This window comes from Oncorhynchus nerka, linkage group LG25 (assembly GCF_034236695.1).
Source record: "Oncorhynchus nerka isolate Pitt River linkage group LG25, Oner_Uvic_2.0, whole genome shotgun sequence".
In the NCBI taxonomy this organism is placed as follows: domain Eukaryota; kingdom Metazoa; phylum Chordata; class Actinopteri; order Salmoniformes; family Salmonidae; genus Oncorhynchus; species Oncorhynchus nerka.
The window spans coordinates 21,673,070-21,697,040 of NC_088420.1; the positions used below are offsets into that span (position 1 = coordinate 21,673,070).

Genomic DNA, 23,971 nt, shown 5'->3' on the forward strand with positions numbered 1-23,971 from the left:
TGTACACTGTAAATAACAAGACAAAAATGGTCCCTTCAGAATCAAGCATCAAAGATGGTCCATTTAATATCAAGATTTAAAAAAAAAAACATGATTCCAGTTCTTCAACTTTTTATTGAACAGCATTACATGTCCTCATTGATCTGAATATAAAAGCGGTACATTCTTTTGAACATGACACTCAGTAAATTATCTTGTCATAAGGATGTCCTGATCTGTAGGTCAGTCTCACATGCATCAACTAATACATTTCATTACAAAAATGATCTGGTATAAAATGTTAATAGTACCATGTAAAGTGTCCATACATTTCCAGCGCTGAGTGCAGTCAAGGCAGCTCCTGGTTGTCAGATATAGTGATACTCTCTCATTTCCTGAAGAACCTCCTCCAAGGCCTCTTCCATGGTCAGCTGGGGAGACTTGTGACAGCGAATGAACTATAACAAAGATCGCACAGGTTGATTGAATCCCACTACAACTAAGGAAAAGTTTAACAAAATCTGAAAATGCCAATCTTTGTCTTGGATTATGACTACAACTGAGAGCCCCTCATAAGAGGATAGGTATCAATGGGGGGGTGTTTGACTATCAATTATACCTTCTGTAAATGTGTAGGAATGAATTTAGGATTGGGCAATAGAGTAGCCTACCTCCTTGGTGTCCTCCAGAGTGGTGTAGGTGTAGTCTGCAGGGCCCAGGGACTGCAGCAAGGAGGAGTGGAGGTGGCGACTGGTCTGGACAAAGTGTTTGGTGAGGGCCAGCTGCTGCCTCAGCATGTCGTTAAGGACAAACACAGCAGGGCTGTATGCACTGAGGGCTTGGGAGGAGGTAGACACAATATAGGTGTGGTCAGTAGGTTGAAGACATGAACCTTTCCTGTAGATAAGAGATTAGGCCTCAGGCATTGTGTTAACGATGGTGACAATGAGGTGGGTGAAACAATGCGTCGACTAGCATGAGTGAGAATTTGTCACTGAACTGTGGCTATAAGGACATACCCTCCACAGCCTCTGCACTGACGGTGTGACTTGCAACAGGGGTTGGATCCACGTAGGCCATCCCCACCGCTGGACCCAGGGCGGCCATACCTACACAGACTGACAGTTATGTAAGGAAAGGTATGACGGACAAGTAGCCATTACTACATTACACTGACTAAAATGGCAATATTGTTTTTGCTGTTACAAATATTACTGCAGTTAGTTAGTGGACAAACCGGAGGACCAGGTGTAGGCCAGTCCGTCTGCTTGGGTCTGCACCGCAGCCTCTCTCACGCCCCTCCTGCTGGGCGAGCGTCTTTTCCACACACTAGACGGCGTGATGGTGTCAGCCACAGAGGGGGAGCGAGATGGTGATCGGGAATAGGAACCCTTGCTGCTTCTGCCAGTAAATGAATCAGCGGTTCTACTGTAGTCTGTGTGGGTGTCGTAACTGTCTCCCTCCGAGACACTGGAGTACTTGTCTTGCCGGGATATGTCCGAGACGATGTAGTTCCTGACCTCCGACATGTCCTTGTCCCCGTATCCCAGGTGCTCAGAGATCTCACTCACCCTACTCCTGTCTGTCTCAGTCCTGATCTCACTCTCAAAGTCACTCTCATAGTCCTTCCTGGGCTCCTCTGATGGGATCTGCTCCTCACTGGAAACTTCCTCCATAAATGATCTAGCGGCAGGGTCCTTGACCGCTTTGGTTTCTTTCTGGAAAACAAAACCTCATCAGAAATGAAGAAAAAAAAATCATGCATCTACTTACTAAATATAAAAGAGTGCAAAACATTAAGTATTTTCATAATTAAAACAAAGTAGGGGATCTGTGCTTCAACACTATCAGGCCCTGTACAGAGCGCTGTAGCTCTGCGAGCCTCTTCCTGTGTGGCTGGCTGCCATTATTACCAACCTTATACATTTTTTTGTTCTCAGACACTTCAAGCGTGATAACCGGTGCCAGGTCGTCCAATGACATAATGTTAAGCTTGAATTCTGTAGAGAAAACATGACTTAATAAATCAACAGAATTTTGTAAATTATATTAAAGCGCTCTCGATCACTGTTTAGCCTTCACACTCAAAACAATATAGAAAAACACTACTCATTTCTATATTGCTTTTCACTACAACTCAGACTACAGATATTTAACGCATGACATCTTACCATCAGAGACCCCACTTTTCTCACTGATGGCATCGTCAGAGGGCAGGTCCTCAGGGTAGAGTTCCACCAGGGAGCCCAAGGCCTCAGGGAAGAGCTCCTCCAGGGAGCGCACCTCGCTGAGGGCTGACACTGAGGACCGGGAGCACCTGAGGTGTCTGGCCCGGGGGGAGCCCTGTCTGCCTGGGGCGGGAGTGTTGGGGGGAGAGGGCGATGGAGAGAGGACAACTGAGGCACTGCGGATGGAGAGAGAAGGGCTATGCTGTGCCAGGCCTCGGCTGGAGAAGCGATTGGGGGACCCGAGTCGTTGAGGAAAGGGTGGGGAGCGGGACAGTGCTCTGACTGAGGATAGCCAGTCTACCAGTGGGGGTGAGGGTGAAACCTTTTGGCTTCTTTTGACAAAGGACTGTGGAATACAAGCAAAAGGAGAGATGGTGGTTAGTTTGCACATTGCTGGTACTAAATTGCTATTAATACATAATACCACTCTTAGTAAGGCAGTGAGGTACCTTTCTAGTTGTCTGTGAGGACACTCTTGCTTCTTTGTGCAGGCTATCCTCTGACAACTCAAAAGAGCCTCCCAGGAGCTTCCTCATATCCTCCTCATCACTGTCCAGAGTCACACCACGACTGGCCACTGGAGGAGTAGGGGCTTTGAAACCACCCAATGGCATGAGATCCAGATCTGGGCCTTTCTCCTTGGGAACTACAGCAGCTGTAGGTGATGCATTCACTGACTTCTTCAGGAAGCGTTTTCCCTTCATGCTGAGGTCACTGCTGGACTGGTCAGATAGGGTTAGGGGCGTCTCCCTCTCCTGGGGGGCTGGTGGTGTACTCCTATTAGACAGTGCTAGTCCATCTCTGGCTTGTTGCCGGTTTCGGATGCGGTTCTCTATGAGGGCCAGTCGGCTCAGGGCCGCGCTCTGTGAGCTCCTCTGGCATGTGGTCACATATTTGGGCTCGACCGGCTGTGTCTGGGTCCTGCTCTGGGCTGGAGGTTGGCTGGTAGCAGGTGGAGGGGCTTTCTTGATGAACCTGCTCCCCCAACCAGCCCCAACGCTCTCTGGTGGTGAGTCGTCCTCTAAGGATAACGATAGGTCGCTCAGGTCCTGGAGTGGGGTTTGTCTGGCTTGTGAGGTGTTTATCCTATTGGCAATGGTGTCCACATATCCCTGGGGAGAAAATTGCAATAGAAATGCAAAACATTCTGTGAATACTTTGCACTCACCATTCTTGCAGTTCTGGGTAGCTTAGCTAATGAACAACCATTGGGTGTAAGGTATAAAATAAATTAACTTGAACTTACTGGATCTCCATGGGTTTTAACTGTTCCTTTGGCCACATAACGCTCTGGGTTATCCTTCGAGTCAGCAGTGTTTTTGGTAATTCTCCTCTCTGAGAGCTGTGCCTGTGCTCTTTCCAGAGCTGAACTCATGCCACAACGATTCCACATTCTATCTATTAGCTTGTTAGAAACACATTCAAATGAATGTTAGATTAGCTGTTCAACAATTGGATATTTGCAAAACATCTGCGTTGTCATTTTTTATCATATGAAATAGAAAAATAAATGCAGGAATTCAACAACAAAAAAACAACAAAGCTATGTTCATCATAAGTAGTTCTAAGCAGTTTAAAAAAACACAGTGACCTACATTTACACGGGGCTGCTAGCAAGAATATATCTGCTTTGCAGTCGTGTACAAAACAAGTAGACGAATGCATACGACATATGCATTTGATTAGATGTGTCCGTTTTCAAATTAAAATTGTAGCAACAACATGATTTGACCATGGATCGATCAGCCACGATCGCTACAATGTATCCAACGTTTCACTGTAAACAGCGTCCCTCGTATCCATGGGACGAATCGCAGTTTACTCACATGACATCATTTAAACGCGCCATTCTACGGAAAGCTAAGAGGCACGGGCTTTCAGAGGTATGTCATGCAATGTCCATATTTGATTGTTATTGCATTAAACGAGGCATTTGGTAAGCCTAGTGGATGTGTGTGTCAACATTGGAGGGACGTTTATTTTGCTATGTAACTGTGTGGAAAGGTGCATTTAGACATTTGAATAGCCCACTTGGTTCTCAGAATAGGTGAACATGTTTTTCACAATTTTACAAACCTATCCACAACATAAACTAAATTGTTTCCCTCTCGTCCCCTATTATTGCTGCTCTTACAAATTCAGAGAAATTATTGAAAATATGGCCCACTCGGTGTTGAAGAGGTTGCCTCTAACATCTGGTTCAGAATCAGATATTTTTGTATCCCCCATGCCGTTAAATCTAGGGTTTGGGATTGGGCAAACTCATCCTAGACCTCGAGACGATGTGTAAACAAAGATGATGGATATACTGATAAGATGCTTCTCTCCCCCCTAATAGTGGCAGTTGTTGTCCACAAAACAGTACAGCGGGCTGCTTTGTGGACAACAAAGCTCCCGCCTATTCTTTCTTTGGATCGGTGGATACAATTCAATTCAAGGGGCTTTATTGGCATGGGAAACATGTGTTAACATTGCCAAAGCAAGTGAGGTAGATAACATACAAAAATGAAATAAACCATATAAATTAACAGTAAACATTACACATAGAAGTTTCAAAACAATAAAGACATTACACATGTCATTATGTGTATATATAGTGTTGTACCCATGTGCAAATGGTTAAAGTACACAAGGGAAAATAAATAAGCATAAAAATGGGTTGTATTTACAATGGTGTTTGTTCTTCACTGGTTGCCCTTTTCTTGTGGCAACAGGTCACAAATCTTGCTGCTGATAAATCTAATTATTTTAACACTCTTGAATATTTGACGAGGGTTGTTGACGTCAACCGCCTGTATTGGATGGAAAGATGCTATGCTACTAGCCTCATACAATAAATATGCAATAGCCATCTCGAGACAACGCAAGATGCCGGAATGTCACGTGTCCTACTTTATCACTACACTCATGACAACCTAAACATTACAAAACTTCTATTCGATCAAATAAACTTCACGTAGCAAATAAATCATTCGTTTTTTGTTGACCAAATTCGACACTCGCTCATTGACCTCCATACAAAAACTCCTTTGCTTGGTGGTCGAAAAAACGTAACCTGATGGATGGAGGGAGACAGATTTTCCGTCGAGTTGAGCCTCTCTCTTTGACTCTTCCTCTCTGTGTGTAATCCGAGCACTTCCGAAAAATAACTCGTGGTCTCATTTCATTGGACAGGATCACATCCAATGAGCTGCGGCCATCTGTGAAGGAATACGGAGTTAGAAATGATCATATAACCTGTTTCCTTATTCTTTGAGCGTTTATTACTGGGTTTCAAGGAGCTAAACGACACAGTTAACTTGGACAGCGGGACGGTGGAAGCATGAGGGTCGCAGTGGCAATATTTTCCGTTTTTGCATCGGTAGCTGTCATCATCGACGCTACTGTATACTTCAAGGAACAATTTCAGGATGGAGGTAAATGCGACTTTTGTCTTACTGATCGTTGCTTAAACGTTTATATGTGATGGATTATGTTTTGGGGATGATCTAATCAAGTGCCCATACCGTACCCTATAACGTAGTGTTTTGGTCTTTACGGTCTTTAATTACATTTTCAATGTTCTTCCTGCATGTGGTAGTCAATCACTTTGGTATCTAGGCTATTGCTTGGAAAAACCTCCATTGTGTAGTTTCTGTTAAAATACAAGTTTTCTGTAATGTGGAACATGAGATTACACCTTGTGCGTCAAGGAAGTTTGAGTTTTATTGGATTTTTTTTGTTGTTGCATAAAATCTATTTGAAAGTGAATTGACATAAAATATCATCATGGTCAGACTTTTTACACTGTGTGTAGAAGACGCACCATTTGTATGTATCAAGATAACTTTTGACATAGTATCAAGGTGAAATCCATTATTGTCATTATTGATTCTTTCACTTTTGATTTGTTCGTTGATTTCCTACCATCCTTACTCATCCATGTAACTTCCCCTAGATCCTGACTGATAAGAATGTAAATGTTGGTTTCAGATGCATGGAAGAGCCGGTGGCTTGTATCAAAGCACAAGACTGACTATGGAGAGTGGCAACTGACTGCTGGGAAGTTTTATGGCGATGCTGAGGCCGATAAAGGTGAGCTGAATAGGGATATACAGTAGTTTGATCACAAGATGTTTCAATATGGATTTATGCCCAATTCCTTCACTGAGTCTGAGTTTGCATATGCCAAATGGTTGCAAATGGCTCCCTTAGATTGTGGATTGTTGTAAATGCACATGTAAAGCGTATTCTCGCCAACACTAATCAAAGTGTAATCCACATGACATACAGTACTGTAAACTCACTATACATCACTCGCCTCCTATCCCTTATACCTACTGATGTTAATGTATTCTCTTCTTACCTGTTCCACAGGCCTCCAGACCAGCCAGGATGCCCGTTTCTATGCTATGTCCAGCCGGTTTGAACCCTTCAGCAACGAGGGCAAGCCCCTGGTGGTCCAGTTCACTGTCAAACACGAGCAGAAGATCGACTGTGGCGGCGGATATGTCAAAATCTTCCCAGCAGACCTAGACCAGGCAGCTATGCACGGAGACTCGCAGTACTACATCATGTTTGGTGAGTGGGTGCAGAGCACCACTAGTTTTTCTGACTGAGGAATGATTTTTGGTCAGAGATGAATTCCTCTGTGTATATTTGTTAATTCCATTCTTTTAGTTTTAGATTTGTGTGAATTGTTAGATATTACGACACTGTTGGAGCTAGGAACACAAGCAAGCATTTCGCAACACCCGCAATAACATCTGCTAAATATGTGTATGCGACCAATAAAAATGGCTTTTGTGACCCTTGGTCATTTTCAGAAACGTGTGGATTTTAAGGTAGATTCTGTGTTTTATTGATATAACAATCATTATATTAAATGCTTTCTACCCATCCATCCCACAGGGCCAGACATCTGTGGCTACAGCACCAAGAAGGTTCACGTCATCTTTAACTATAAAGGCAAGAACCACCTCATCAAGAAAGAAATCAAATGCAAGGTAAGACATTTTAAATTCCTCAGCATTGAATTCTGTTACTGCATATTGCCTTTCTTTGCCTCTAACCTGACCCCTGCTGTTCTCCACTTTGTCCCTTCAGGATGACGAGCTGACACACCTGTACACTCTGATCCTGAACCCGGACCAGACATACGAGGTGAAGATCAACAATGAGAAGGTGGAGTCAGGCACTTTGGAGGAGGACTGGGACATTCTGCCCGCAAAGACCATCAAGGACCCTGAGGCCAAGAAGCCAGAGGACTGGGATGACAGGCCCAAGATTGACGATCCTACAGACACCAAGCCAGAGGTGAGCCTCTTTGATTGAAGACATTTGATCAAAAGTAAACCAGCATTGATATAGGGAATATCAGAATCCCGATTGAGAAACGTAATACAAGTTAAAAGAAGTTTATAAGCTGTTACTGGGAATGACAATGTGCTGAAGAGGCTCAGCCCTTTTTTTGCATTGGTGTCTAGTCAGCGCTGTTTCCCTATTCGGCCCAATGCATCTAGTCAGGAAACACCGTTCCATCAATCCACTGTAAAATGGACAGATCCCAAAGTTTCCCCAAGGCTAGTTACTCTTACATAATGGTAAAACCATTTTTAAGAATTTGATGGCTATCACATTTCATTCTACCATATTATGGGCCCATTTGTGCTTAGAAAATGTTGTATGATCTTTCTTCCTAATATTAACAGTAATTTGACTATTAAAGCCAAAGAGCTTGAGCTTTCTGTGGTCCTGGTTTAGTTACACCATTTCAGGAGTTCTCTCTCTTTGTCCAAAGCACTTTAAGTTCTGTCACTGGCCAACTAATCTTGAACTTTCTCACTAGGGCTGGGAGAAGCCTGAGAACATCCCTGACCCTGATGCTAAGAAGCCTGATGACTGGGATGTGGAAATGGATGGAGAGTGGGAGCCTCCTGTGATCCCCAACCCGGAGTATCAGGTACACACTTAGTTTGAACCAGTGGCTAACAGCACTTAAATAACTTCAATTATTAATTTATAAGCATTTATAACAGCTTATGTAAATGCTGATGAAGCTTATTATGTTAATATACTCTTCATGCTTTCATAGCATATACAATACTTACAAATAGTTTATTAATACAAGTTATTATAGAGTTGTTGTGACGTTGTATTAGTTAATGTGACGACTGTTGCTCATCGAATGATTACAAGTTTCTAATTACGTGATTAACTGAATCAAGCAAGTATTAACTCATTAACCTGGAGCACCATGGGAAAACTAAGTTTTATTGAGATTCTATTTCCCAAATTAACTCAAAGAATATCGGAATATCGATTTTTACAACAGCCGCTAATTAACCAGTTGCCTCTTGACAGTCTCGTTCTGAATGTCGTATAGCCTGTGAATCTGCACGGACCCGGGTCCCACTAATGAAATCGTACCACACCAATCTTAATGGAATATTTATTTACTAAAAGCTAAAATGATGATAAAACATACACATACACAAAACACATTTTAGGCTATTGATTAGAACTTAGTATAACAGGCCAACACACTATGGTGCGTGTTACCCACAATGGGAATTTCAAAAGAGAGGGAACAGAAAGAAGTACACGAGAAATATGCATTTGGGTGAATTTGTCAGCTATGCAATTATAACCCTAGCTTTGCCTCAAACTGCCGTTCTTATGGGTCAGAATATAATGATGTAATTACGTGGTGATTATCTCCGTGGATTCTCTGCGTGGACCGTTCCACGGTTCGATGATGCACTTCTCCTGCGCGTCCTCCCGGTGTGAGTGTCCTTTTTGGCTTACGAGTCTGTTCCCCCACCCCTTTCTCTGGAAGGGGTCTTCTGAGGACAGACGGCTCTGTAGCTCAGAGCTCACAGCATAGGAATGAAACCCTTTAGATACCACGATTCGATGGGAGATGGAGGGTAGGCGGTTCGACTTGAATTCACCCGCTTAGACACAGCTACTCATCCGTAGCTTGGGTAGAAAATGATTTCTTTGTCCTCAAACTTGCGTTGCATTCTGGGTTTGTTAACTTTTTAAGACCCTGCTGCAGCTGGGGTCACGTAGTCCTGTTGTAAATTCTATACTCACAGGTTTTATACCCTTGGGTCAGAAGTGGGCGTAGCCGCCTCTAGGGCAATTCTCTGGGCGTACCAAGTTAATGAGGCAAGGGCTAGATTTTTCTCAAATCCCATTTTAGACAACTAACTTAACATTTCATCTTCCCCAAAACATTCTCTTTGATTTGAATATTTTCCATACAACGTACAATGTATAAACATCAAACGTATACTAGGAAAACCCTTCACATTACAATGTTTTCGTAATAACATAATCTATTAACCTTTAATAACCGAACAAAAATGACATACATTTTCATAGTCCATCTATTGTCATGACCACCATTGTGGCTGACGGAAACCATTGTTCCAAAGTCCCTTTATTTCATGTTTAATGTTCTGAGGCTGGTTCTTCATAGTGACAAGACAAAGGAATTTGTCTGTGGCCTGAGATTTACCAGGGGAGTGGGGGCCATAAAACCCCCACGTCTTCAGACCCCTAGATCTCTCCTCCTCTGTTGGGGTTGAGAGATAATCTGTAGGGTTGTGGTCTCCTGTAACCTGACCTGATCAAGACAGTCATGACAGAGTGTTATCCTTCCATGAGCTGCATTATACAGCTAGTTGGTCACCACCGGTAGTCTAATATCTGGCCTTGTCTTTTCAGGGAGAGTGGAATCCAAAGCAGATTGACAACCCCGACTACAAAGGTACCTGGGTGCATCCTGAGATTGATAACCCTGATTACACAGCCGACACCTCAATCTACAAGTTTGACAACATTGGAGTGCTGGGTCTGGACCTGTGGCAGGTATGTTAGACAATGAATGAGAAATTTGTAGCTGAAGGGTAATTATGGGCTTGATGTTACATTTGTTTGTCTGTCTTTCTGTAGGTGAAGTCTGGCACCATCTTTGACAACTTCCTGATTGGTGATGATGTAAAGGAGGCGGAGGAGTTTGGAAATGAAACCTGGGGAACTACAAAGGTAAGATTTTGTTATTTTCATGATACGTTTCTATTTTGGCATAAGTTAGTATGAGTTCAATTTGCTATTCCTCTTCAAATGTTAGACCAAAATACAACTGACCCACAATGTTCTCTCAATGACCCATTTTCCTTATTTGTAAAATAGGAACCAGAAAAGAAAATGAAAGATTCACAGGAGGAGGAGGAGAGGAAAGCGAGAGAAGATGAGGAGAAGAGCAAGAAGGAGACTGCTGACGATGAGGGAGATGATGATGATGATGAGGAGGATGAGTCAAAGGAAGAGGACAGCCCAACGGAAGAAGGGGAAGAGGAAACTCCCAAGAAGGACAAGGACGAGTTGTAAATTAAACTGAACAGAAGATGTTTCTGTCCCGCCCTATCTTCTCTCCAATGGACTGACTGCTGTGCATCATCACATTGAGTAATACCCTATGGACTTGCCCTTCCTGTGGCAACCTATTTTTCAGGTGTAGGGGTGGGAAAGGGGCAGGCAATGTTTGCCTTAGAGGTTCCATTTTTCTTAAACATTTTTTTTTTAAATAGGTGTTTAGGGTTGAATAACTGGGTGTAAGTTTTATGTTTCTGTGAGTGATTTAATTTAGGATAATTTCCCCCTTTGTTCAGAATGTGGTCTGTCCTGTCCATGTGTCCTACAGTTGCTCTAGGTGGTGCTGCCACTGACTTCCTTGCTTTTATCATCAGCTACAATCAGTTCATCCCTTCAGTGTCAAAGCAAAGGATTATTCCCCACATTATTGTCATCAATCTTATCTGATGCTGTCTATTTTGGGAAACAAATTGGGTGCATATCAGTTGTAGTTTGTTTGATTTATTTTTATACAGTTGTATGCAGTACTATAAATTATTATAATCAACATCCTTTTAATTTATTCCCTCGTTACAATCATCCTGTTTGTCCACCATTCATAACTCTCCCATGATCTATTTTGTACATGTTGCTGTCTCAGACCTTGCTTTAGTTGTATGGCAGCTGCAGACATGACTATCAGACTAAAGGATCTAAACTGTGACTCACAATCTTAAACATGTCACTGTCCTCACAGAGTACTGTTTAAATTTCAGTGAATAAATTAAGCTTTTTATTTCAATAAAAGTATTTTCAGGAGACTTACATTCCAGAAAGGTTAGATTCTTACTGATTTTGTGATATGGATGGGTTTGTTGTAACCGTTCTAATTTGGTGTTGTAGACACAATGAGGAGAGGTACTCTTGACCGTGTGTTTTATTTCAGGTCACTGCCTCTTAGGACACTCAGGACAGGGCGATGGCAGGTCTCTGCCTCTCTGAGGACACTCGGGACAGGGCGGTGGGCCTTTTCTCTAAACCATGTTCTGGAACAATCCATACCCAGATACAGCAATACATGCACGTTTGTCAGTAACACTACACAACATTTTCAGTAGAAAGAAACCACTGAAATTGTTTGCTTTCTAATAATTGTACAATTCCGTAACTGATCATTTTGTAAATTAATGTCTCCGTCAGTCATGTTTTAAATGCTTGTTGAAAACCCACTAAATAATTTACAAAGTAATTTTGTTGTATGAGGTGAGACTAGAACAGCATTTGATATTGGGTAAATCATATGCACAATCATTTAGATTCACGTGGTATAGCCGTAGCCCCAGCAGTATGTCTTGTCTCAGGCAGCAAGTAGATGGCGTCTGACTACAACACAACCAATACAGTGATAGCTGAGTCACACAACTAGGTCCTACTGTGGCAACAGTAGCCTACAGAAACTGGTGTAGAGCCCTTTAGCGTCTGGCAATTATCGGGAATCGTCTTGAAGATGCTGTCGATAACGTTGAAGACTCTTCAGCAGCAAACGTTTAAAATAGAAATAGATCCAGAACTAACGGTAAGTAGTGGAAGTTAAGTTAGTGACTCCAGTAAAAATGCTTGAGGCCGAGGGGCTGGGAGCAACCAGGGCCTTGGACAATGCAATTTAATCTGGAGAGGGGGATGCTATTTTATATGTTGTCATTCCTCATGTCACATTGTAACAGGTGTTGTCAAATGGCGATATTCGTGGCGCCTGAGATTGCCTGGCTGTATTCTCATGAATGATGACGCAAGATTTGACAAACCCAGGTCTCGATACCATAGAGCGGATCTCGTATACCCCCTTTTTTGGACTATAGGAATCGGGTGGAGGGGGGCGTTATGTACATTTGTTATGCTATATTTGTTTATACACTGTACCATTGAAAAAACTGTTTGAGAGGCTGTAAAATTAACAATAGAAAGATAAGGTTAATAACAATATACATTATTTAATGCATTTGAGATATTCTACAACAATTGTCTTTATTAAAATAACGTAGACTATACATTGGGGGGCTCTTGATTATTAAAATGTATTTTAAAATGGTTTCTTACACAATATTATGATTGTTTGCTGTTTTCATTACCTTTCCAATGTCAACACATCGTCTTTGCATATTTATCTGCTCTATACTTGGCTTAATTCACAGGTGACGTTTCCCCTTTAGAATGCAACTACCATAGCCCCTTACATAGCAGTGACCTTTAGGGTTCTACCTTTAGAGCAGCTTTCTACTATAGTACTGCTGTCAATGAGAATGCTTTCTCAGTCAACTCACCTGGGAAAATGGTTTAGAGACAAACATCTGATTAGCAAGACCCTGATTTGTTGAATCAGGTGTGTTAGTAATTAGCAGTAGCACTGGGATGGAACAAAAGCCTGCATCCCCTGAGGTTCCACAGGACCAAGATTGAGTAACACTCAACCTTAATAGAAATGTAAATAGTAGTACGACTGTGTACAAGCTATGGCATCTGCTTTACAAATTATTTCCCTAGACCTGTATTGCTAATTGACTGAGAGATATATTACATTGCTGGTAATAACACTGTCTGGTGAGCAACTCTACAGCTCAGTTTTAAAACTGGAACATGTATTACTGTATCATTAACTTGTGTATAGTGTGTCAACTTAAATACATGTATGGTGTATCACATAAGGGAATGTAGAGCCATTGAAATGCATCTGTCTATAAAAAATATCTGTTTACTGCCTTGAAGCACTCACAACAGGGTGAAGTAATGGCAGAATGTGAATCACAGGCTCACAGCTTTCCACTTCCAATCCCATAATCCTCAAAGATTCTGCTTTATGACGGAGACATACAGTATAATGTGTCACCTCATTAGGTTCAGGAGGTCCCGGAGAGGTGCTCTCCTCAGAGAACTAATCAGAAGAATGCCCTGCCCGTAGAGATCAAACTAAATGTGTTCTATCTCTAGTCCTATTTAACAGCTTGTCATTATGTTATGTTATTGGCAGGTAAAAGCCCTGAAGGAGAAGATTGAGACTGAAAAAGGGAAGGATGGCTATCCAGCCACAGGGCAAAAGTTAATCTACGCAGGTAAAACAGCAGTTAATCACTAACTGCATCTTGAATATCTATCGGACACATCAGGATTGTTGTAGCCTATAGATCTAGACTGAACAAAAATATAAACGCAACATATAAAGTGTTGGTCCTATATTTCATGAGCCTAAATAAAAGATCCCACAAAATTTCCATATGCACGAAAATAGTATTTCTCTCAAATTTGTTTACATCCCTGTTAGTGAGCATTTCTCCTTTGCCAAGATAATCCATCCATCTGACAGGTGTGGCATTTCAAGAAGATGATTAAACAGCATAATCATTACACAGGTGCACTTTGTGTTGGACACAATAAAAGGCCACTCTAAAATGTGCAGTTTTTTCACACAACACAATGACACAGATGTCTCAAGTTTTGAGGGAGCATGCAATTGGCATGCTGACAGCATGAATGTTCACCAGAGCTGTAGCTAGAGAATTGAATGTTCATTTCTCTACCATAAACCGTCGTTTCAGAGAATTTGTCAGTACGTCCAAACGGCCTCACAACCGCAGATCATGTGTAACCCGCCAGCCCAGGACCTCCACATCCGGCTTCTTCACCTGCGGGATCATCTGAGACCAGCCTCCCGGACAGCTGATGAAACTGTGGGTTTGCACAACCGAAAGATTTCTGCACAAACTGTCAAAACCGTCTCAGAGAAGCTCATCTGCATGCTTGTTACCCTCACCAGGGTCTTGACCTGACTGCAGTTCGGCGTCATAACATACTTTAGTGGGGAAATGCTCACCTTCAAAGGCCACTGGCACGCTGGAGAAGTGTGCTCTTCATGGATGAATCCCGGTTTCAACTGTACCGGGTAGATGGCAGACAGCGTGTATGATGTTGTGTAGGCGAGCGGTTTGCTGAACAGAGTGCCCCATGGTGGTGGTGGGGTTATGGTATGGGCAGGCATAAGCTACGGACAATGGACACAATTGCATTTTGGCAATTTGGCAATTTGAATACACAGAGATACCATGATGAGATCCTAAGGCCCATGGTCGTGCCATTCATCCACCGCCATCACCTCATGTTTCAGCATGATAATGCAGGGCCCCATGTCACAAGGATCTGTACACAATTCCTGAAAGCTGAAAATGTCACAGTTCTTCCACGGCCTGCATACTCACCAGATGTCACCCATTGAGAATGTTTGGGATGCTCTGGATCGACGTGTACGACAGCATGTTCCAGTTCCCGCCAATTTCCAGTAAATTCACACAGCCATTGAAGAGGAGTGGGACAACATTCACAGGCCACAATCAACAGCCTGATGACTCTATGCAAAGGAGATACAGTGGGGCAAAAAAGTATTTAGTCAACCACCAATTGTGCAAGTTCTCCCACTTAAAAATATGAGAGAGGCCTGTAATTTTCATCATAGGTACACTTCAACTATGACAGACAAAATGAGAAAAAAAATCCAGAAAATCACATTGTAGGATTTTTAATGAAATTATTTGCAAATTATGGTGGAAAATAAGTATTTGGTCACCTACATACAAGCAAGATTTCTGGCTCTCACAGACCTGTAACTTCTTCTTTAAGAGGCTCCTCTGTCCTCCACTCATTACCTGTATTAATGGCACCTGTTTGAACTTGTTATCAGTATAAAATACATCTGTCCACAACCTCAAACAGTCACACTCCAAACTCCACTATGGCCAAGACCAAAGAGCTATCAAAGGACACCAGAAACAAAATTGTAGACCTGCACCAGGCTGGGAAGACTGAATCTGCAATAAATCAAATCAAATCCAATCAAATCAAATTTTATTTGTCACATACACATGGTTAGCAGATGTTAATGCGAGTGTAGCGAAATGCTTGTGCTTCTAGTTCCGACAATGCAGTGATAACCAACAAGTAATCTAACTAACAATTCCAAAACTACTGTCTTATACACAGTGTAAGGGGATAAGGAATATGTACATAAGGATATATGAATGAGTGATGGTACAGAGCAGCATACAGTAGATGGTATCGAGTACAGTATATACATATGAGATGAGTATGTAGACAAAGTAAACAAAGTGGCATAGTTAAAGTGGCTAGTGACATAAGGATGCAGTCGATGATCTAGAGTACAGTATATACGTATGCATATGAGATGAATAATGTAGGGTAAGTAACATTATATAAGGTAGCATTGTTTAAAGTGGCTAGTGATATATTTACATCATTTCCCATCAATTCCCATTATTAAAGTGGCTGGAGTTGGGTCAGTGTCAATGACAGTGTGTTGGCAGCAGCCACTCAATGTTAGTGGTGGCTGTTTAACAGTCTGATGGCCTTGAGATAGAAGCTGTTTTTCAGTCTCTCGGTCCCAGCTTTGATGCACCTGTACTGACCTCGCCTTCTGGATGATAGCGGGGTGAACAGGCAGTGGTTCGGGTGGTTGATGTCCTTGATGATCTTTATGGCCTTCCTGTAACATCGGGTGATGTAGGTGTCCTGGAGGGCAGGTAGTTTGCCCCCGGTGATGCGTTGTGCAGACCTCACTACCCTCTGGAGAGCCTTACGGTTGAGGGCGGAGCAGTTGCCGTACCAGGCAGTGATACAGCCCGCCAGGATGCTCTCGATTGTGCATCTGTAGAAGTTTGTGAGTGCTTTTGGTGACAAGCCGAATTTCTTCAGCCTCCTGAGGTTGAAGAGGCGCTGCTGCGCCTTCTTCACGACGCTGTCAGTGTGAGTGGACCAATTCAGTTTGTCTGTGATGTGTATGCCGAGGAACTTAAAACTTGCTACCCTCTCCACTACTGATCCATCGATGTGGATAGGGGGGTGTTCCCTCTGCTGTTTCCTGAAGTCCACAATCATCTCCTTAGTTTTGTTGACGTTGAGTGTGGACCAAAGTAACAAAGCCTACCATCAGCAAGGGCATTGAAGATGAAACGTGGCTGGGTCTTTCAGCATGACAATGATCCCAAACACACCGCCCGGGCAACGAAGGAGTGGCTTCGTAAGAAGCATTTCAAGGTCCTGGAGTGGCCTAGCCAGTCTCCAGATCTCAACCCCATAGAAAATCTTTGGAGGGAGTTGAAAGTCCGTGTTGCCCAGCAACAGCCCCAAAACATCACTGCTCTAGAGAAGATCTGCATGGAGGAATGGGCCAAAATACCAGCAACAGTGTGTGAAAACCTTGTGAAGACTTACAGAAAACGTTTGACCTCTGTCATTGCCAACAAAGGGTATATAACAAAGTATTGAGATAAACTTTTGTTATTGACCAAATACTTATTTTCCACCATCATTTGCAAATAAATTCATTAAAAATCCTACAATGTGATTCTCTGGATTTTTTTCTCATTTTGTCTGTCATAGTTGAAGTGTACCTATGATGAAAATGACAGGCCTCTCTCATCTTTTTAAGTGGGAGAATTTGCACAATTGCTGGCTGACTAAATACTTTTTTGCCCCACTGTATGTCGCGCGGCATTAGGCAAATGGTGGTCACACCAGATACTGACTGGTTTTCTGATTCACACCCACTACCTTTTTTTAAGGTATCTGTGACCAACAGATGCATATCTGTATTCCCAGTCATGTGAAATCAATAGATTAGGGCCTAATAAATTCATTTAAGATGATTTATTTCCTTATATGAACTGTAACCCAGTAAAATCGTTGCATGCATGTTGCATTTTATATTTTTGTTCAGTGTTATTGAGCAGGTTCTTCTTGTTGTGTTTTGGTAGGCAAAATCTTGAATGATGACATACCTCTAAAAGACTACAGAATTGATGAGAACAACTTTCTGGTGGTCATGGTTACAAAGGTAAGATTTCAACACTGTTTTAATGGATTTTTTTGGTAGCCATTCATATGTGAGGATATTATACGAGTTCCTCATTTTATTGATTAATTGATAGTAAACTTTGACAAAGGACGTACAAGATCATTTATGTGCTTATAATACTGTCATTACAGCATTAATGACAGTGGAAGCAGGACTTAGTCATTTGTATTTGTAGAAATATATTATTCATTGATGTCTAAAGATGAGGTAGTTGTCTGTAGTCACAGTGGTCATCTCTGGGCAGTCTTGTTTGTTGTCTCCCTACAGCCCAAACCTCCAGCTACTCCACAGATTTCTCCCCTGGCAGCCCCAGCCTCTACCCCTGCTTCTGCCCTTGCACCTCCTGCTGTTTCTGGGCTGTCCCTCTCTGACATTGCCCGACCTACCTCATCCCCTGCCCCCATGGAGATCTCCACCCTGTCCCCTACATCCACACCTGCCCCTGCCTCAAGCCTCACACAAGCAGTGGAGTTCTTCACACCCCCTGCACCAGCCCCTGCTTCTATTCCCCCTGCAGCCCTGGGGACGAGTGCAGCCCCAGCTGCAGCAGCATCCTCCCACTCAGAGGTCAAGCCTGAGGGGGAGCACCCTGAACAGCCCTTTGCTACACCACCAGCCCTCTCCTCCTCCAGGTATTGACTTCTGATCAAATATTTTATATCTTAGATTGTTTAAAGATGTGTATGGCAAACATGTTTTTAGTTCATAAATGTGTCTGTTTTGATCAACAACAAAAAATTCTCTCACAGCCTTGTTGATGACTTAAGTCTCCTGGAAGAAGCAGCGTCAATACTGGGTAATCAAGAGACTAGTCGAATCTTTCACATCAAAATATCATGCTTCATCTTCCCATTGATTTATGACCCTGTATCTTTCCCCCCTCTCTTCATGAGACAGTGACAGGACAGGCATATGAGAATCTAGTGTCTGAAATCATGTCTATGGGATATGAAAGGGAGCAGGTTATTGCGGCGCTGCGAGCCAGTTACAACAACCCAGACAGAGCCGTGGAGTACCTGCTAATGGTGAGTTTCCATCCTATCAGTGATTTAATGGTAGATGAGTGTATTATGACCTGGGAGCAGTGGAGCTAATTCCTATGCTCCACCACACTCTTTTCCACAAACTGACAGTGTGCATATTCTGTATGCACATAGAATAAAAAATGATTTTCAGTCTCAAAGCTGTATACAGTTCATTGTGTGTTTATCCATCTGTCTCCCTTACAATGCAAAGCGCTTTGAGAACTTAGGAGAGAGCAATATAAATGCACTTCATTATTATTATTTAATTTTCCCGAGGCATCATAAATTCTTATCTCTACTTCATCCAGGGGATTCCAGCCGAGGCTGACCTTCTGCCACCGGAGGCGTTCCTACACACAGCTCTGGCCAACCTCAACCCCACTGCCCCTGCTCCTGCCCCAGCCCCTGCTCCAGCCACAGATAGAGCCCAGCCCCCACCAGCAGCCACGAGTGAGACCACCCACCCGTCCACTCTACTCTTGTTCTTTTACCAAGCCCATGTGTCTCTCATACCAACCAATCATTTCTCTGGACGCACATTGTCAGCTCAGTACTGTGTTTCATAGAGGTCTTTGAACTCTCTGTCCATTAATTCTTGTTTTGCAGCAGGCACAGTGTCTTCAACCCAGCAGCCCCCCTCACCTGGTGGGCTGACTGGTGGGCTTACTGGTGGTACTGGTGGAAGTACTGGGGGTGAGAACCCCCTGGAGTTTTTGAGGAACCAGCCACAGTTCCAGCAGATGAGACAGGTCATCCAGCAGAACCCAGCTCTCCTTCCTGCCCTGCTCCAGCAGCTAGGCAGAGACAACCCCCAGCTGCTGCAGGTCAGTGGGGAGACTGGACATCCCAGTGACTGCATGCAGTCTCTCTCCATCCACGTAGCCATGCTCATCGGCTTGGCTTTCCAGACCCAATCTGGTTTTATGGGAGGTTGTAAATATTCTGCCCTTTAGATTCTGTTTTGGCTTAACCTACTAAAAAGGAAATCATTATTTGTATTCGTAAGGGTTTATATGATGATGTTCTTTCTTTGCAGCAAATTACCCAGCACCAGGAGCGGTTTGTGCAGATGCTGAACGAGCCCCAAGGAGGAGAGATGGTAGAGGAGGGAGTTCAGTCCCAGGGGGCGCCACAGACTAACTACATCCAGGTCACCCCACAAGAGAAGGAGGCCATCGAGAGGGTATGAGTATTTATGTTTAATAATTGAGATTGAACTCATTTATATCACTTTCTCAATGCGAAGCTCGCTGTGTCATTGGTTATGTGTTTCTGAGCTGACAATTGCCTATGTGTTTTGATTACAGTTAAAAGCCTTGGGATTTCCAGAGGGACTTGTCATTCAAGCATATTTCGCATGTGAGAAGAACGAGAATTTAGCTGCTAATTTCCTGCTCCAACAAACATTTGATGACGAGTGAATGTGCATGCGTCAGCATGAAGGGGAAGAATGGAGGGCTAGAGAACGAGTGATAGTGCTACAAAATGTGATTTGGAAGGAAGGAGTGGAAAAGGTTACCAAAAGTGACTTGTCATTGGACAAAGACGTGATGTTTAGTTACTGTAAGCTATGCCTTCTCCATTCTCTCTGAGTATGTTGGCTCTCAGTGGTCTCTCTTGCTCACTGGTGCTATTACTGCTGCTATCACTGCTGCTATTACTGCTGCTATCACTGCTGCTATTACTGCTGCTATCACTGCTGCTATTACTGCTGCTATTACTGCTGCTATCACTGCGACCATTGCTGCTATTACTGCTGCTATTACTGCTGCTATTACTACTGCTATCACTGCTGCTATTACTACTGCTATCACTGCTGCTATTACTGCTGCTATTACAGCTGCTATTACTGCTGCTATTACTGCTGCTGTCACTACTGCTATCACTGCTGCTATAACTGCTGCTATCACTACTGTATTACTACTGCTATTACTGCTGCTATCACTGCTGTATTACTACTGCTATCACTGCTGCTATCACTGCTGCTATTACTACTGCTATTACTGCTGCTATCACTGCTGTATTACTACTGCTATCACTGCTGCTATCACTGCTGCTATTACTGCTGCTATCACTGCTCCTGTCACTGCTGCTATTACTGCTGCTATCACTGCTGCTATCACTGCTGCTATTACTGCTGCTATTACTGCTGCTATCACTGCTGCTATTACTGCTGCTATCACTGCTGCTATTACTGCGGCTATCACTGCTGCTATCACTGCTGCTATTACTGCTGCTATCACTGCTGCTATCACTGCTGCTATCACTGCTCCTGTCACTGCTGCTATTACTGCTGCTATCACTGCTGCTATCACTGCTGCTATTACTGCTGCTATCACTGCTGCTATCACTGCTGCTATTACTGCTGCTATCACTGCTGTTATCACTGCTGCTATTACTGCTGCTATCACTGCTGCTATTACTGCTGCTATCACTGCTGCTATCACTGCTGCTATTACTGCTGCTATCACTGCTGCTATCACTGCTGCTATTACTGCTGCTATCACTGCTGCTATCACTGCTGCTATTACTGCGGCTATCACTGCTGGCTATCACTGCTGCTATCACTGCTGCTATCACTGCTGCTATTACTGCTGCTATCACTGCTGCTATCCCTGCTGCTATTACTGCTGTTATCACTGCTGCTTGTGCCGGTTCCATCCAGAGTTACAGTGGATGTTTGCCTCATCATATATTGCTTTTCAACCTCTCTTAAAGGAAACCCCAAACATACTTTGATTTGTGTTTGCTATGTGGGCCTCATCTCTTGGGAGAATATACTTGAGTTTCCCGTGATAAAGTGACAAAACCAGCAAAATGGCCATGGAACTTGTTTATTGTTTGTTTTTTCATATAAAGGTAACTCAGATATTTTGTAAATTAAATGTCATATCAATGTTGGAAAGTTACTTTGGCACTTTATTTTACTTTTACAGAATTAATGTTTCTATTGTTTATGTATAATCATTTGTGTAAAAGATAAGGAAGTTATGTTATTGATAAGTGTCATCATATTGAAATGTGATAACACTGTAAGATGAGACATAATGAGAAATCCTGGATTTGGTTCCAGATGTGTCCCAGTGTAGTTTCACTGTAAGATGAGACATGATGAGTAATCCTGGATTTCAGATCAAATAAATTCAAAGTTTATTTGTCACGTGTGCCGAATACAACCTTAGAGTGAAATGCTTAGTTACAGGCCCTAACCAACAGTGTAGAAAATAGGTATTAGGTTAACAATAGATAAGTAAGGAAATACAAAACAACAATGAAAGGCAGTGAATAATAACAGTAGTGAGGCTATAACAGCAGTGAGGCTATATACAGGCACCGGTTAGTCAGGCTGATTGAGGTAGTATGTACATGTAGGTATGGTTAAAGTGACTATGCAAGTATGATGAACAGAGAGTAGCAGTAGCGAAAAAGAGGGGTTGGCGGGTGGCGGGACACAATGCAGATAGTCCCGGTAGCCAATGTGCGGGGGCCCCGGTTAGTCGGGCTAATTGAGGTAGTATGTACATGAATGTATAGTTAAAGTGACTATGCATATATGGTAAACAGAGTAGCAGCAGTGGTTCCAGATGTGTCCCAGTATAGTTTCACTGTAGGATGAGACATGATGAGTAATCCTGGATTTGGTTCCAGATGTGTCCCAGTGTAGTTTCACTGTAAGGTACCATATGACTGCACTAAATGCAGTTTGAGCAACATAGTTGTTTTTTACAAATACTTGCTCAACACTTGAAAGCTAGTTCTAATGATAAGCTGTAGACCACACTATTTACCAAGAGAGTTTTCATCTATATTTTGATTTGATTTTTAGTTTGAGCTGAATGCCATTTGAGCCATGTCCCTTTGTTATTATTTCATAAGCATGTTATGCACATCTGATTCTGTTCTCCCTGAACTATTTCTTGTGTGTTTTGATTGCCCCTGATCCTTAATGTATCATGTCAAAATAAATCATGCTGTACGTTTTTTTTATCCACTCTACCATGCCTTGAGGTTAGTCTCATTTTGTTGAAGATTAATTGTTTGTTTGTGCAAAATTGTGTGCAGATTTTTTTATAGGTCCATGGTTAGTCAAAATGTGTCTTTTAATTATTCATAGATGAGTGCCATAGGATTTATATTGACTATCATAATCAAACAGCCATCATATAAAGGGTGTTAAAAGTGCAGTGAAGTTGTGGAAGTGCTAGAAACCACCCAGTTTTGTGTGAACAACACGCAACACAGGCCTCTGCTTTTTCTTTTCTCTTGTGTGTAGACGAGAAAGATTGACCCAGCTGACTTTCTGTATCATAATGTACATGGAGTTGATTTCAGCTTTTGCAAAATAAGACACTTTATTGTGAAGACTGTTGCTCTGAGCGATGTAGGTTGGTTGGTTGATTGCATGAGTTTTATAACAGAGGCTTAAGCTGAGCTATGGCATGCTGTGGAACCACAGGAGTGATGATATTCATTTTTATCATCCTATTTTGTTGTTTAACTTTTTGTTTTTTCTTATTTGAAACTACAATAAAGCATAGGGATTTAGCCTTAAATGCACCACTTGAAGGTTTGCTGAATGTTTTTTTAAGGTTATTGTTTCAGCGTTATGTACAATAAATATGTTTTCAAAGCTTTAAAATTGTGTCATTGGTTATGATTACACAAGACTATGCATCTTGAATCCAATGGTGGAAAAAGTACCCAATTGTCATTCTTGACTAAAAGTAAAGATACTTTAATAGAAAATGACTAAACTAAAAGTGAAAGTCACCCAGTAAAATATTACTTGAGTAAAAGTCTAAAAGTATTTGATTTTAAACATAAACTCAGCAAAAAAAAAGAAAGAAACGTCCCTTTTTCAGGACCCTGTCTTTCAAAGATAATTACTTCACAGATCTTCATTGTAAAGGGTTTAAACACTGTTTCCCATGCGTGTTCAATGAACCATAAACAATTAATGAATATGCACCTGTGGAAAAGTCATTAAGACACTAACAGCTTACAGATGGTAGGCAATTAAGGTCACAGTTATGAAAACTTAGGACACTAAAAAGGCCTTTCTACTGACTCTGAAAAACACCAAAAGAAAGGTGACCAGGGTCCCTGCTCATCTGCATGAACGTGCCTTAGGCATGCTGCAAGGAGGCATGAGGACTGCAGATGTGGCCAGGGAAATAAATTGAATGTCACCGGCATCACCGGCAACAACGTCGCCTATGGGCACAAACCCACCATCGCTGGACCAGACAGGACTGGCAAAAATTGTTCTTGACTGACGAGTCGAGGTTTTGTCTCACCAGGGGTGATGGTCAGATTCACGTTTATCGTCAAAGGAATGAGTGTTACAACGAGGCCTGTACTCTGGAGACGGATCGATTTGGAGATGGAGGGTCCGTCATGGCCTGGGGCGGTGTGTCACAGAATCATCGGACTGAGCTTGTTGTCATTGCAGGCAATCTCAACGCTATGCGTTACATGAA

General features: G+C 42.5%; 3 protein-coding genes across 6 annotated transcripts; 2 read left to right on the forward strand and 1 right to left on the reverse strand.

Annotated features, from left to right (window-relative positions):
• Positions 1–94: 94 nt before the first annotated feature.
• lg25h19orf44 (linkage group 25 C19orf44 homolog) lies at positions 95–5,327 on the reverse strand. 4 transcript variants are annotated; one of them, XM_029633878.2, is made up of 9 exons: positions 4,877–5,324; positions 3,454–3,612; positions 2,657–3,319; positions 2,151–2,553; positions 1,897–1,979; positions 1,217–1,697; positions 999–1,097; positions 651–817; positions 95–437 (listed from the first exon to the last, which is right to left on the reverse strand). In XM_029633878.2, exons 2-9 carry the CDS (start codon positions 3,598–3,600, stop codon positions 348–350), a joined length of 2,133 nt encoding a protein of 710 aa, XP_029489738.1. In that variant the 5' UTR covers positions 3,601–3,612; positions 4,877–5,324; the 3' UTR covers positions 95–347. The 4 variants fall into 4 exon arrangements, with proteins under 4 accessions (XP_029489738.1, XP_029489739.1, XP_029489736.1 ...); XM_029633879.2 differs by having other exon boundaries at positions 999–1,088; positions 3,803–5,324; XM_029633876.2 differs by having other exon boundaries at positions 3,803–5,324.
• Positions 4,069–10,864, forward strand: LOC115109203 (calreticulin-like). The gene is made up of 10 exons (XM_029633882.2): positions 4,069–4,090; positions 5,486–5,623; positions 6,180–6,281; positions 6,564–6,767; positions 7,098–7,192; positions 7,293–7,502; positions 8,035–8,148; positions 9,921–10,064; positions 10,149–10,241; positions 10,389–10,864. The coding sequence occupies exons 2-10, from the start codon at positions 5,530–5,532 to the stop codon at positions 10,584–10,586; spliced, it is 1,254 nt and encodes a 417-aa protein (XP_029489742.1). The 5' UTR covers positions 4,069–4,090; positions 5,486–5,529; the 3' UTR covers positions 10,587–10,864.
• Positions 10,865–11,015: 151 nt separating this feature from the next.
• Positions 11,016–22,487, forward strand: LOC115109202 (UV excision repair protein RAD23 homolog B-like). The gene is made up of 10 exons (XM_029633881.2): positions 11,016–12,126; positions 13,576–13,657; positions 17,366–17,445; positions 17,734–18,098; positions 18,216–18,262; positions 18,364–18,491; positions 18,800–18,941; positions 19,098–19,315; positions 19,528–19,674; positions 19,799–22,487. Exons 1-10 carry the CDS (start codon positions 12,058–12,060, stop codon positions 19,910–19,912), a joined length of 1,392 nt encoding a protein of 463 aa, XP_029489741.1. The 5' UTR covers positions 11,016–12,057; the 3' UTR covers positions 19,913–22,487.
• Positions 22,488–23,971: the final 1,484 nt, after the last annotated feature.